This window comes from Bos grunniens, chromosome 24 (assembly GCF_055505025.1).
Source record: "Bos grunniens cultivar Pamir isolate PY7600 chromosome 24, Bosgru_T2T1.0, whole genome shotgun sequence".
Classification (NCBI taxonomy): Eukaryota; Metazoa; Chordata; class Mammalia; order Artiodactyla; family Bovidae; genus Bos; species Bos grunniens.
The window spans coordinates 62,773,993-62,789,410 of record NC_141188.1 but is presented as its reverse complement, the minus strand read 5'-3'; the positions used below and the strand labels follow the sequence as shown (position 1 = coordinate 62,789,410).

Below are 15,418 nucleotides of genomic sequence, written 5' to 3'. Positions count from 1 at the left end.
TGGAAGTAATAACTGAGTTTAAGTAACGACTGAGTTTTCAGTAATTCATCCATCCAAATTGCCACTAATTCAATGCTCAGACAGAAGTTAAGAAGCCAAAGTTTCAAAACAGACGAATGAAACAGACCTAAACATGCCTCACAGACCAGCCACATCTATTTGTTAACAATCAAGTATTAGAGTTAAGACTAGAATAGATAATAGCAGGGGGGAGGAATTGACATGGGCTGTTTACACATTCAGAAAGAACAACTTAAACTCATGAATGAAGTTGGGCTACCCAGCAGGTGAACAAAACACCATTTACTACTGCACACATCTGGTCTTTTCTTTCCCTCTTGATTTCTAATCCCTGAAATCAACAAATCAAACATTTGCCAGTTAAAAAAAAATTACTTTAACAGAGTAAATTACTTTATATTTAGTTTATATTCCTCTCTTTTTAATTTCCATGTCCTGATTGCTTTCCCATGCCTGTTCAGGGGGAAAATGGTAATGAAAAAAAAATTTTTAATGCTTTTTAAAAATCACTTATTTATTTATTTTTATTTTTGGCCGTGCCGGGTCTCCGCTGCTGCGTGTGGAGAGTGAGGGCTGCTCCTCGCTGCAGCGCCAAGGACCTGGTGCTTCTCGTGGGGAACAGGCTCTGAGCGTACAGGCTTCAGCAGGTGTGACTCTAGAGCATAGGCTCACGGGCCTAGCTGCTCTGTGGCACCTGGGATCTTCCTGGACCTGGGATTGAACCCATGTCTCTTGCATTGGCAGCCAGATTCTTTACCAGTCAGTCACCACGGAAGCCCAAGAAAACAATTCTTAATATGGTCCTGATTTCCAAAAATCTTTTTTTTTTTTTTCAATCTAAATTTGCCTTTCCCTTTATTAACAGGTTGTCATATCATTTAAAAATCAGGAAATACTGACATATAATTATGGTAATGATACTCTTACCAATGCTTGGGGTTTATAAATAAATCTGGCAAAGACAAGAATAGAAAATCTTCCGACACAACCTCTTTCTTTCTATTTTGTAAATGATAGAAATAAGATAGCTAACATGTCCAAAGGAAAGCAGTCAGTATGCTGGGAATATCTATCAGCTGGATCATGGGCTTTCTCTGAAAGGAGACGCATTTCAGGTTCAAAAGTCACGACTAGCTGTAGTGATAAACTAAGCATGCTAACCCCACTGGTCACAAGAACACAAGCAGAGAGGTGAGGCAAAGCAGAATCAGAGATTCCTGCTGAAGAGTCTAACCTTCGATAAGCACGCCTGAATGATCCTAAAGTCATGGACCTGGGATTCACTATGAGAGTGAGAGAGGGAAGTCGCTCAGTCGTGTCCGACTCTTTGAGACCGCATGGACTGTAGCCTACCAGGCTGCTCTGTCCATGGGATTCTCCAGGCAATAGTCCTGGAGTGGATTGCCATTTCCTTCTCCAGGGGAGCTTCCCAACCTAGGGCTCGAACCCGGGTCTCCCGCATTGTAGAAAGACACTTTACTGTCTGAGTCACCAGGGAATCCAGGGATCACTATACTACACTACAAAATATGTTATCACAATATCAAAAGATATCTTCTCATAAATAATCACCAATAGTCTAAAATATAATAGTGAAATTCCAGTTGCTCTATTTTCAGTCTCGTAACCATGAGGCACGAGAAACTGAGTGAAAAAGTGAAAGTGTTAGTCGCTCAGTGTGTCCAACTCTGTGAGCCCGTGGACTGCAGCCCACCAGGCTCCTCTGTCCACGGAATTCTCCAGGCAAGAATACTGGAGTGGGTAGTCATTCCCTTCTCCAGGGGCTCTTCCCGACCCGGGGACTGAACCCGGGTCTCCTGCACTGCCAGCAGATCCTTTACGGTCTGAGCCACCAGGGAAGCCCCAAGATACACACACTAATGAAGCAAGCATCACCAAGGCCTCGTGTGAGCCAATGGCAGTGATGTATTCCAAAACTCCACCACCCAAAATGCCCCGACGGACGCACGACAGGAATGACGAGTGAAAACCGCCCGCCCCTCACTACAGGGACGGCTCAAAGCAAAGCTCCTCAGGAGGCGGGAAAGCCTGCCCTGCTTGGCTTGTTTTCCACTTACTTTGCCACCGATGAGCGGCAGCACGTGCATCTTCCCGGCCACGCTGTCCTTCACAGATGACACGATCAGGCAGGTCCCACACAGGATGACTTGGCGTCTGGTCCATCGGTTCACTGGCAAGTGCATCTTGCCTTTACGGACATTGTACGTTCCTGAGAGCTGAATCCGCTCAGAGCTACCGGTGCTGTGAGGTTTGCCTACAACAAGCACAAACAAACAGCTTAGTCTTAGAGAAATGGGTGTTTTGCTACTCATCAGCATAGCAGATAAATTACCTGGACAACGGAAAGGAATTACACTAGAACCATCTAAATGATAACTGAGGCTCTAATTTACAATTAAGAGAATCTGAAACCAGCAGTAATACACCATGATAAGATCTACTATATCTACCTCCACATGTTCTTTTTCATATAAGTAAAGAAGAACTTTTTCCTTAAAACCCCAGGGAAAAAGCCATTTTAACTTGTGTGCTGTAAACCCAAGTTTTGTTTTCTGCTCTTTCCTTCACAATTTCACTTAACATTTAAAAAAGAAATGACTTCAAAATTTTAATGAATGAGAGACTTAATTTAAGTATACTAAGAAGAAAATATTATACAGACTGATATAGAAAGATAACATTCAAGAGCTGGCATTTAACGAAACTAATCATTTTTAATGTGATTACCCTGATATTCTCTTTCCTACAGCTATTCAATGTACATTGAGTATCAAGGAGATTAAAAATGAATGACTTTTCTAGTAAGAAAATACCACTCTATAAACATAGCTAAGCCTTCAAAGGTAATTACTGCCAGTCTAAGAAGGATGGTGTGCTGCAGTGCCTGTAAATCAGGGAGGGAGGCGGACAAAGATGCACAGAGAGGCAGACAGAGAGCTGAGGTCTGACGAGGCCTCAGCTCCCAGATGAGTAAGCTTGGAAGAGCGGCATTCAGACCAGTCCCGCCAGCTGAGTGCAGAGGCGCTGGGCACCGAGTGACGAGCTGTACTAATGAGGAGGAGGGCACTTCTCAGTACTAGACACAGACTGCTTATCAGAGAGCGCCGAAGGCCACGCTCACAAACTGATGGGGGCACGTGCCCCTGAACAGGTCCCAAGCCAGGAGGTCTTATTTATTTGGAAGTTTGCTGTAGTTGCCAAGGGCTAGCAGAAGAAACAGATTCAAGAGACTGTATTCTTATGAATATTAAAACTAACGTAAACGCCAAGTGGTTTTGGTAGATGTCAAATACCTACTGGAGAAGGAAAAAGGAAGAGCAGCAACACCAAAGATAGGTCTCAAGAAAATCCAACAACTATCTGACCCCCTCCCAATACATACCTGGAGTAACAGGCAAATTTGGCCTTGGAGTACAGAATGAAGCAGGGCGAAGGCTAACAGAGTTTTGCCAAGAGAACACACTGCTCATAGCAAACACCCTCTTCCAATAACCCAAGACTCTACACATGGACATCACCAGATGGTCAACACCGAAATCAGATTGATATTCTTTGTAGCCAAAAAATGGAGAAGCTCTATACAGTCAGCAAAAACAAGACTGGGAGCTGACTGTGGCTCAGATCATGAACTCCTTATTGCCAAATTCAGACTTAAATTGAAGACAGTAGGGAAAACCACTAGACCATTCAGGTATGACCTAAATCAAATCCCTTACCATTATACACTGGAAATGACAAATAGATTCAAAGGATTAGATCTGATAGAGTGCCTGAAGAACTATGGACAGAGGTTCCTGACACTGTACAGGAGACAGGGATCAAGAGCATCCCCAAGAAAAAGAAATGGAAAAAGGCAAAATGGTTGTCTGAGGAGGCCTTACAAATAGGTGTGAAAAGAGGCAAAGGAGGAAAGGAAAGATATACCCATTTGAATGCGGAGTTCCAGAGAATAGCAAGGAGAGATAAGAAAGTCTTCCTCAGTGATCAATGCAAAGAAATAGAGGAAAACAACAGAATGGGAAAGACTAGAGATCTCTTCAAAAAAATTAGAAATACCAAGGGAACATTTCATGCAAAGATGGGCTCGATAAAGGACAGAAATGGTATGGACCGAACAGAAGCAGAAGATATTAAGAACAAGTGGCAAGAATATGCAGAAAAACTGTACAAAAAAGATCTTCAAGACCCAGATAATCATGATGGTGTGATCCCTCACCTAGAGCCAAACATCCTGGAATGTGAGGTCAAGTGGGCCTTAGGAAGCATCACTACGAACAAAGCTAGTGGAGGTGATGCAATTCCAGCTGAGCGATTTCAAATCCTAAAAGATGATACTGTGAAAGCGCTGCATTCAATATGCCAGCAAATTTGGAAAACACGACAGTGGCCACAGGACTGGAAAAGGTCAGTTTTCATTGCAATCCCAAAGAAAGGCAATGCCAAAGAATTCTTAAACTACTGCACAATTGCACTCATCTCACATGCTAGTAAAGTAATGCTCAAAATTCTCCAAGCCCGGCTTCAACACTACATGAACTGTGAACTTCCAGATGTTCAAGCTGGTTTTAGAAAACGCAGAGGAACCAGAGCTCAAATTGCCAACATCCGCTGGATCATCGAAAAAGCAAGGGAGTTGCAGAAAAATATCCACTTCTGCTTTACTGACTACGCCAAAGCCTCTGACTGTGTGGATCACAACAAACTGTGGAAAATTCTGAAAGAGATGGGAATACCAGACCACCTGACCTGCCTCCTGAGAAATCTGTATGCAGGTCAAGAAACCAACCGTTAGAATTGGACATGGAAAACAGACGGGTTCCAAATAGGAAAAGGAGTACATCAAGGCTGTATATTGTCACCCTGCTTATTTAACTTATATGCAGAGTACGTCATGAGAAATGCTGGGCTAGAAGAAGCGCAAGCTGGAATCCAGATGGCAAGGAGAAATCTCAATAACCTCAGATATGCAGATGACACCACCCTTATGGCAGAAAGTGAAGAACTAAAGAGCCTCTTGATGAAAGTGAAAGAGGAGAGTGAAAAACTTGGCTTAAAGCTCAACATTCAGAAAACTAAGATCATGGCATCTGGTCCCATCACTTCATGGCAAATAGATGGCAAACAATGGAAACAGTGACAGACTTTATTTTTGGGGGCTCAAAAATCACTGCAGATGGTGACTGCAGCCATGAAATTAAAAGATGCTTGCTCTTTGGAGGAAAAGTTAAGACCAGTGTAGATGGCATATTAAAAAGCAGAGACATTACTTTGCCAACAAAGGTCCATCTAGTGAAAGCTATGGTTTTTCCAGTAGTCATGTATGGATGTGAGAGTTGGACTATAAAGAAAGCTGAGCACCAAAGAATTGATGCTTTTGAACTGTGGTGTTGGAGAATTCTCTTGAGAGTCGCTTGGACTGCAAGGAGATCCAACCAGTCCATCCTAAAGGAAATCAGTCCTGAGTGTTCATTGGAAGGACTGATGCTGAAGCTGAAGCACCAATACTCTGGCCACCTGATGCAAAGAACTGACTCATTGGAAAAGACCCTGATGCTGGGAAAGATTGAAGGCAGGAGGAGAAGGGGACGACAGAGAGTGAGATGGTTGGATGGCATCACCAACTCGATGGACATGAGTTTAAGTAAGCTCCGGGAGTTAGTGATGGACAGGGATGCCTGGTGTGCTGCAGTCCATGGGGTCGCAAAGAACAGACACAACTGAGCGACTGAACTGAATACACACCTTTGGGCAAAAATGTTTGCAAATAACAAAACCAGTGGGTTTGAATTTCACTTCCTCTTTCTCCAAGTATATCAGAGTGCTTTATAAAATACATACTGTACACTGCATGAATTTCCTGGCATTGGGCGAGAATGAAATCTAAAAGGGTTTCAGCTTTTTGAACTCTGGCCTAGTAAACAACTACACAGCTAGCATCCTCTGTGGAGAGCTCCACTGAGTTGTCTGTCTACCCAATGCTGACATTCCCACAATGGGATAGGAAGCCCAGGAGACTTCAAACTAGATGCGACTTGACAGAGCCTGCCAGTGGTGGATCTGCCCACAGCCACCCACTTGCCCTGATCTGCTAAGTCCATTGAGCCTCAGACAGAAAGACGCCCAGGCTCCCAGCGTCAGTTCCGCTTTCCACAGTACAGTCTCCTCCTCGAAGGAAGGGGGACAGAAGAAGAGATTCAGAAGAGAGGGAAAGGCCTGTGCAAGGCTAAAAATAATAGACACTGGGCAACTGGATTTCCCAAATCCAATTTCCATGACTGCAATACACTAACATTCTCTAACAAGGGATCTGTTGTAAACACTTACACACCACACACACACGAATACAAGAAGCAGGCATTGTGTTGAGCCACATCTGAGTGTGGATTCAAGGACACTCCTTCACCTGTCACGTATATACAGACCTGTGAGTAATTACACTGAAGAAAAAGATGACAGCAGTACATAAGGAGCAGCCCTTCAATTCTCCAACTCCTCAAGAATCCTAAAAAAGCCCCAGAGCAAATAGAGAGGACTAGGAAGTCCCCGATAGACACGGCTAAGGCTGGAAGCGGTACCACAAGAGAAAAATACGGGATATCAACAGAGACTGGCTTTTTACTCCCCCCTTAGAAAAATTCCACAGGGCCTGAACAGTCCTAGACGCTCTCAAGGTTAGTCTGTCCCAGGAACGCCCTAACACCCCAGTCTGAATCAAATCGCTCTCGTCTGCTCTGGATTTAAATGTCCTTGCTGACTGCTTCCCCTGCCAGGGGCCCCCAGCTCAGGCGCACCCTCAGAACGAGGCTGCGTGTCACCTGGGCTCTGGGGAACCCGGAGAGGAGCAAGTAACTGACAGCTTGGCAGTCAGCCAGGGGCACAGCCCTTTGCATCAGACTTCCTTATTCTATGACGCAAATTATTTTAGCTCTGTCAATTCTGAAACTTCTCAAATCACAGGCATTCAAATTGTCTATGCTCTAATAAATATTCACATCACACAAGGAACCAATGTCCATCAATTTACAGTTGGATCCATTGTTACAACTCCTCCTTTAGAAATATCCTTCAGATTTAAGGCCTCTCTTGCATGATCTGAGAGGAAAGATGGACAGCGAGAACAAGTGTCTCAAGCTGAGAGAGAAACCTGACCACAGCACAATGATTTAAAACATTCTTTTCCTCTCTGATCACTTGGCACATGGCAATTTGATAAGATGTGACATATACACACCTATAAATGAGCTAAAAACTAAGTGCACTGATCACCACGATAGTGACTGAATTTCTCAGTGCAGACTTCTGGATCTGGGGTCTTATTTTTTCTGGTCTTTGTTTTTTGCTTTTTTTTGCAGGGAGCGGGTATTTAACTTCAATTTCAACTTTATACTAGAGTTTGGACTATGTTATTCCATTATCTAGTTATTCTTGAGTTAACTTTGGAGTCTGACCTTTTAAAGGCTTGCTCATTTCATTTTTCATATAGTTGACATAAAGTTGTCCACAATAGTTCCTTATTATACTTTTAATATTAATAAAAATTTGTAATTATCACCTCTCTCATTTCTGATATTGGTAACATGACTTTTTTTTCCTCTTCTGTAAATAAGTTCATTTGTATTTAAGATATCACATATAAGCATTATCCTATGATACTGTCCTTCTCTGCCTGGCTTACTTCTCTTAGTCTGATAATCTTTAGGTCCATCCAGGTGACTGCAAATGGCATTATCTCCTTCTCTTTATGGCTGAGTAATGTTCCATCGGTGTATGTACATACACACACCACATCCTCTTTATTCATCTGTCGATGGACACTTGGGCTGCTTACATGTCTTGGTTATTGTAAACAGTTCTGCAATTAACACTGGGGTGCATGTATCTTTTCAAATTAGGGTTTTCTCTGGATACATGCCCAAGAGTGGGATTGCAGGATTCTATGGTAATGCTATTTTTAGTTTTTTAAAGAACTGCCATACTATTCTCCTTAGTGGTTCCACCAATTTACATTCCCATCAACAGTGCAGGAGCGTTCCTTTTTTTCCACAACCTTTCAGCATTTACTACTTGTGGAATTTCCGATGATGGCCATTCTGACCCTCCGGTCACCGGTGCAGTGAGGTGATACTTCACTGCAGTTTTGATTTGCGCTTTTCTAACAACTATTGATGCTCGGCATTCTCTCATGTACCTGTTGGCCATCTGTATGTCTTCTTTGGAGAAATGTCTCTTTAGGTCTTCTGCCCATACTGAGTTGTATAAGCTGTGTGTAAATTTTGGAAATTAATCCCTTTCAGCCCACATTGTTTGCAAATATTTTCTCCCATTCTGCAGGGTGCCATTTTGCTTTGTTTCTGGTTTCCTTCACTGTGCAAAAGCTTTTGTGATTAATTAGGCCCCATTTGTTTATTTTTGTTTTTACTTCATTAGTTTAGGAGACATATACTTGTATCAGTCTAATTACATTACCAATTTTATCAAACATCACAAAAAAACCGGTTTTGGTTTCATTCTCTATTGTTTTTCTGTTGACGGTTTCATTTATTTCTGTTCTTATGATTCTTATTTCTCTTACTAATTTTAGGATTAATTTTTACTTATTTTCTATTTTCTTAACATGAAAGCTGAGGTCACTTTTCCTTTTCTTAACATACACATTTAAATGCTATAAACTTCCGTCTAAGTACTGCTTTAACGGCGTTCCACAAATTCCAGCAAGCTGTGGTTCAGGCTCACTAACCTTTTCTTTTGCAGTGTTTAATTCCTGTTAATTCTATCCAGTGTACTTTTCACCTCTAAGTTAGATCTGGGTATATGTGGGTACACATACTTATATACACATACGAACACACAAAAGATATGTATACAAACATACAAAAGATATGTATGTATCTTCGATGTCACTCCTAATTCTGCTTTATCTTCATAAATATATGAAATGTAATTAGAATGGCTACTTAAATGTACCTGTCAACTAATTCTATCATCTGTATCGTTTGTGTCAGCTTTACGGTTTTCTCTTATGGGTCATATTTTCCTGCTTCTTTGCACACCTGGTCACTTGTTTGTGAGCTAGTCATTATGAATTTTATCTCGTTGAAAACTGGATATTCTTGTATCTTTATGAATATGATGGAGTTTTGTTCTGGGACACAATTAAGTTAGCTGAAAACACTTTGGTTCTTACAAGGCTTGTTTTCTGGGATTTGTCATATTAGACCTGAGCCGCCTTAAGTCTAGATTTATAATGACAGTATTAGTAAGCAGTACTGTTAACGGATGCCTTCTGACTTGTGAGGCTCTCTCTGGGCCTGGCCCTGGGCAAGGTCCGGGTTTAGTCCCCCTGCTCTTCCTCAGCGGTTTTTAGCCCCAGCCTCACAGTATCTTCCTCACACACGACGGGTCAGCACGAAGCTGAAGGCTCGGTGACGACTCCCCGCACGTCTCCAGGACTCTGAGTGGCTCTTCTCCCTCCAGCACCTTACTCTTTATACTCAAACTATGTAGCCTCAATGGACTCCCAGCTGTCTCCTGAATGCAGGGTCAATACCAGGTTCTGCCTGGGTTCCTCCTCCTTGCAACTGAAGCCTGAACGCTCTCCCACCATCAGTGAGAGGGCACCTTTGTAGGCCTGTTTCAACCTGTTTTGCTTCTCTCAACGTGCGTGTGATGTGTTTTGTGTCCTGTGCTGCCTGATGCTCAGTGTCTGACAGCTGATTCATGTATTTCACCTGGTTTTTAGTTGTTTATTTCTTTTAGGTTAAAGAGTAAATGCAGTCTCTGTCACTCCATGTTGGCTGGAACGAAGTGCCACAGAGTTAAATTTAACTCTCTCAAACACCTACCATTCACTTTCATAGATTATACAAGTATGTTTAACATATTTTCTTTAAGGTGTGGATTCTCACTATATTACTACATTCAGAAATTCAGTGAATCCAATGGACTAGAAGAGCTATCCGCTCTTGTCTAAAAACACCTCCAAGCTTCAGCATTACCATAGTTCTTTGGCTCTTCTTTTCCAATGACTGACAGTAATGAGTATATAAAGAATTTCTAATGTATTACCTTACTTTACAATCGATCCTAAAACAAAAGGCTGAAAGCTAGCTTTCTACCCTTCTTCCAAGTAAAGGACTAAACTTTGTGGTAAGTCTTTTCCTCCACTCAGAGGTCCGTCCTGCTTGACTTCTGTATTTAAAAGTATTAATCTAAGTAGTGCGGGCTTCCAAACGGGTCACTTCTGGGTAGGCGGGGTGTCGTCATACTACCTTTGAAAACAAATGTAAACAGAACAATCTCTGCACTGCCACAAACGTGGGGACTCGCTGCTGTGCAGGGGCTGCTCTGCGGCTGCAGCACGGGGCTCCTCGTGCTGTGAGCAGGGGCTGCTCTGCGGCTGCAGCGCGGAGGCGCCTCGTGCTGTAAGCAGGGGCTGCTCTGCGGCTGCAGCACGGGGGCGCCTCGTGCTGTAAGCAGGGGCTGCTCTGCGGCTGCAGCGCGGGGGCTCCTCGTGCCGCAGAGCGTGGGCCCAGGAGCTCTGGCTCGGGGCACAGCCGCTCCCCAGCATGTGGGACCTCCCCAGACCAGGGCTCCAACTCGTGTCCCCTGCATTAGCAAACAGATTCCCAACCTCTGGACCACCAGGCGAGTCCAGTAGGGAATTCTGTTAAATAAATAAACAAACATGATTAGAAGAGAAGTACTTAAAGAAAACGGACCACAGTCTAGCTAGCGCAACACTGCTTTCAGTCGTGTCCGACTCTTTGCTACCTCATGGACTGTAGCCCAGCAGGCTCCTCTGCCCGTGGGATTCTCCAGGCAAGAACACTGGAGTGGGTTGCCATCTCCTCCTCCAGGGGATCTTCCTGACCCAGGGATCGAACCCAAGTCTCTTATGTCTCCTGCATTGGCAGGCGGGCTCTTTACTACTAGTGCCAGCTAGGAAGCCCAACAGTCTGTTCTGCCACGATATGTTTCATTAATACTAATTAACTCATATATGGGCTTCCTAGGAGGCACTATGGTGAAAAATCCACCTGCCCATGCAGGAGACACTAGAGATGTGGGTTCGATCCCTGGGTCGGGAAGATCCCCTGGCAACCCACTCCGGTATTCTTGCCTGGAAATCCCATGGACAGAGAAGCTTGGACTGGCAGGCTACAGTCCATGGGGTCACAATCAATGAGACATGACTTAGAAACTAAACAACAGCTCACACAGAGGGGAATGAAGTCAGCATGGTATGTATAGCATTCGTCCACAAGGATTTATTGTAGGCAAGGGGAGCCAGAATACTGGGAGTGGAATTATAACTTTCAAAAACAGAGGGAAAAGCCCATAGCAAACTCAGTCTCAATGCCCACAAGCCAACATTTCCACTCTTACGTTACTGTGCATTTTTAATATTCCCTAAGGTAACTCAACTCCCACAGTAAGAGACCAGGCTACACTGTCCAGGTTATCTCCTGAGGTATCCATTACTATTTCTGTTAGTGTTTTGGTTATAAAGATGCTTGGACTTAAAGTCCTACCTCTCTCGAGTTCTATTTTCCCATAAACCCATTTAATCTTCAACTCTGGAAAATATGAGAAGCTTCAGGAACAGATATAGCAGTGGAAACACCTGCTTTAACTAGGAGACCGCTGAACACCATAGAAATTACTGCAAATTTGGCTGTTACCAATTACATGTCTTTGCCAAATATTAATATATTCCAATGCCTATCATTGTGGTAGTTTAAAAATATGTCCACCAATTTTTAAAAATTCTCCCCCCCGCCTTCAAAGGTGGAGCCCAACCCCATTCCCTCTGCTGTGGGCCGTACTCGGTGACTCGCTTCTAACAAACCGAATGTAGCCAACTCAGTGGCTGCTGCAACTTCTGAAAAGTGAAAAAGTCAAAGTCTTAGTTGCTCAGTCATGCCCAGCTCTTTTGCAACCCTATGGACTGTAGTCCATGGAATTTTCCAGGCAAGAATACTGGAGTGGGTTGCCATTTTCTCCTCCAGGGCATCTTCCCGACCCAGGGATTGGACCTGGGTCTCCTGAATTGCAGGCAGATTCTTTGTCGTCTGAGCCACTGGTGATTTCTGAAACCAGGTCATAAAAAGCACAGCTTCCACCCTACCTCTGCTAGCATTACTCTCTCTGGAGAAGCCAGCTGCCATGTCATGAGGACACACAAGGAACCTCATGAAAAAGCCAACCAGGTGAGGAACTAAACCCTCCTGCCAACAGCCAATACGGAGCTGAGGCCTCCTCTGCAGCCACGTGAGCAAGCCACACGGGAAAGACCCTCCAGTCCTGGTCAAGCCAGAGAACTCTGCCCCCAGGACACCTTGGCTGCAGTCTTCACAATAATGTGGCCAGAGTGAGACAGCTGAGCCACTCCAGAATTCCTGACTCGGAAATTGCGAGACCATAAATGTGTGCAGTTTTAAGCCACTGAGTTCTGAGGCAATAACTAAGACAACCTTACTGTGCTGGCTTCACTTAGTTCTGTTTACCTGAACATAGCGAAGCATTAATAGCCTCCATTTCCCTAAAATAATCTACAAAAATATTTACAGAATGTTGTGGAACTTAGTGGAGCTTCCCCGGTGGCTCAGCGGTAAAGAACCTGCCTGCTAACATAGGAGCTGCAAGTTCGGTCCCAGCATTGGGAAGATTCCCTGGAGAAAGAAATAGCAACCCACTCCAGTATTTCTGCCTGGAAAATCCCATGAGCAGAGGAGCCTGGTAGGCTATAGCTCACAGGGTCGCAAAGATCGGACATGACTTAGCAACTGAGCTCATATGAGCACATATAACTTAAGAGGGTCTAGTGTAACTGAAACAGTCAAAAGAAAGAATAAGAACAGCACTGAAGCAATCACAATTTCTAAAACTTTGGAGATAGAAAGTATTCACGATAATGTTGTTGTTCAGTCACTCAGTCATGTTTGACTCTTTGCAACCCCAGACTATAGCCCTCCAGGCTCCTCTGTCCATGGGATTTCCTAAGCAAGAACACTGGAGAGGGTTGCCATTTCCTTCTCCAGGAGATCTTCCTGATCCAGGAATAGAACCCAGGTCTCCTGCATTGGCATGATAACACAGCACCAAAAAGTAAGGGTTGGTGAAAGAATTTACCATGTCCCTAGAGCTGAAAATGGTCAGGAATGACTCAGAGCATTCAACTCTCACCTCATCTTCTCTACCTTCAGAGCTAAGACTGACAAAACTCTAAAGAGTGTTTCTTATTGCATATAAATCCTTAAATCCTTCTTGACCACCTGCAGTGTCAGCAAGACTGAATTAAATTACCTGCCCAGGATCATTTCAAGAGTGGGCAGAAGGATTTAGATGACCTTATAATAAGGTCCAGAGACCTCTCTCTGAACTGGCAGCTGGGAATTTTTGAGCTGAAAATCTAAGCAAGCTCAGCAAGGCATGCTAGCAGCAGCTCTGAAGCAGAACCAAGACTCGTTGCTTTCAGCTAATGGAGATGACAGCCAGCTGCTAAATGAATTCAAGGAGCATTCATTTATGCATCCGATCAAAATATACAAAGTCAACTGCCCAGTAAATCTTGCTTCTTACTGACAGCTACTCAATCTGATTAGGCTTATTTATATCTCCCAAATTAGGGTAGACCCTTTTTGTCGAGAAATGTCATGCCATGAACCTTTCTCTAATCTCTAAGTTCTTGACTACCACTAGAGTTTATATAATTTCCCCTATAATAGTCATGAAAACAGTGCCTGGAAGACGTGTGCTAGCCCTTCACATTCTTACAGATTATGTAAACACAGGCCCAAAGTAATTGAGGGGGAAAAAAAAAACCCATCAAAGCAAATTCTAATATAAACTACAAAATTAGCTAGTAAAAGTAGCCATGAATTTTTAAAATTTGAAAAATCAATGTAACAAACTATAAAAACAAAGGAATGAACTATGACTATACATTCTGTGTAATGTACGTTGTTGTTCAGTCGCTAAGTGATGCCTGACTCTTTGCATCCCTGGTAGCACACCAGGATCCTTTGTCCTCCACTATCTCCAAGAGTTTGCTCAATTTCATGTCCATAGAGTCAGGTGAGCCTGCTGCTAAGCTGCAGCTAAGTCGCTGCTAAGTCGCTTCAGTCGTGTCCGACTCTGTGCAACCTCATGGACTGCAGCCCACCAGGCTCCCCCGTCCCTGGGATTCTCCAGGCAAGAACACTGGAGTGGGTTGCCATTTCCTTCTCCAGTGCATGAAAGCAAAAAGTCAAAGTGAAGTAGCTCAGTCGTGTCCGACTCTTAGCGACCTCATGGACTGCAGCCCACCAGGCTCCTCTGTCCACGGGATTTTCCAGGCAAGAGTACTGGAGTGGGGTGCCATTGCCTTCTCTGCAGATGAGTCTAGTATATACCAAATGACATTAATAAAATGCTAAAGCAACTGCCGCATGAAGACAACCTACAGCAGAGGGCCTCAGCCTTCAGCGCACACCAAACCACCAGGATGATCACTGGATCATCGAAGAAGAGAGTCCCAGAAAAACATCTACTTCTGCTTTATTGACTATGCCAAAGTCTTTGACTGTCTGGATCACAACAAACTGTGGAAAATTCTGAAAGAGATGGGAATACCAGACCACCTGACCTGCCTCCTGAGAAATCTGTATGCAGGTCAGCAAGCAACAGTTACAACTGGACATGGAACAACAGACTGGTTCCAAATCGGGAAAGGAGTACGTCAAAGCTGTATACTGTCACTCTGCTTACTTATATGCAGAGTACATCATGAGAAATGCTGGACTGGATAAAGCACATGCTGGAATCAAGATTGCTGGGAAAAAGATGACACCACACTTATGGCAGAAAGTAAAGAAGAACTAAAGGGCCTCTTGATGAAAGTGAAAGACGAGAGTGAAAAACTTGGCTTAAAACTCAACATTCAGAAAACTAAGATCATGGCATCTGGTCCCATCACTTCATGGGAAATAGATGGGGAAACAGTGACAGACTTTATTTTCTTGGGTTCAAAGATCACTGCAGACGGTGACTGCAGCCATGAAATTAAAAGACGCTTACTCCTTGGAAGGAACGTTATGACCAACCTATACGGCATATTAAAAAGCAGAGACATTACTTTGCCAACAAAGGTCTGTCTAGTCAAAGCTATGGTTTTTCCAGTGGTCATGTATAGATGTGAGAGTTGGACTATAAAGAAAGCTGAGCACCAAAGAACTGACGCTTTTGAACTGTGGTGTTGGAGAAGACTCTTGAGTGTTTCTTAGACTGCAAGGAGATCTAACTAGTTCATCCTAAAGGAAATCAGTCCTCAACAGTCATTGGAAGGACTGATGCTGAAGCTGAAGCACCAATACTTTGGCCTCCTGATGTGAAGAAC

The 15,418-nt window shown here is 43.6% G+C and overlaps 1 protein-coding gene across 3 annotated transcripts in view; it reads right to left on the bottom strand.

Moving 5' to 3' along the window:
- Positions 1 to 15,418, bottom strand: part of PHLPP1 (PH domain and leucine rich repeat protein phosphatase 1) — a 222,532-nt gene that overhangs the window by 112,293 nt on the left and 94,821 nt on the right. For all 3 annotated transcript variants that reach the window (XM_086373714.1, XM_086373715.1, XM_086373716.1), the window contains exon 2: positions 2,100 to 2,296. In XM_086373714.1, coding sequence (XP_086229840.1) covers positions 2,100 to 2,296 — 197 coding nt within the window. The remainder of the gene's footprint in view (positions 1 to 2,099; positions 2,297 to 15,418) is intronic.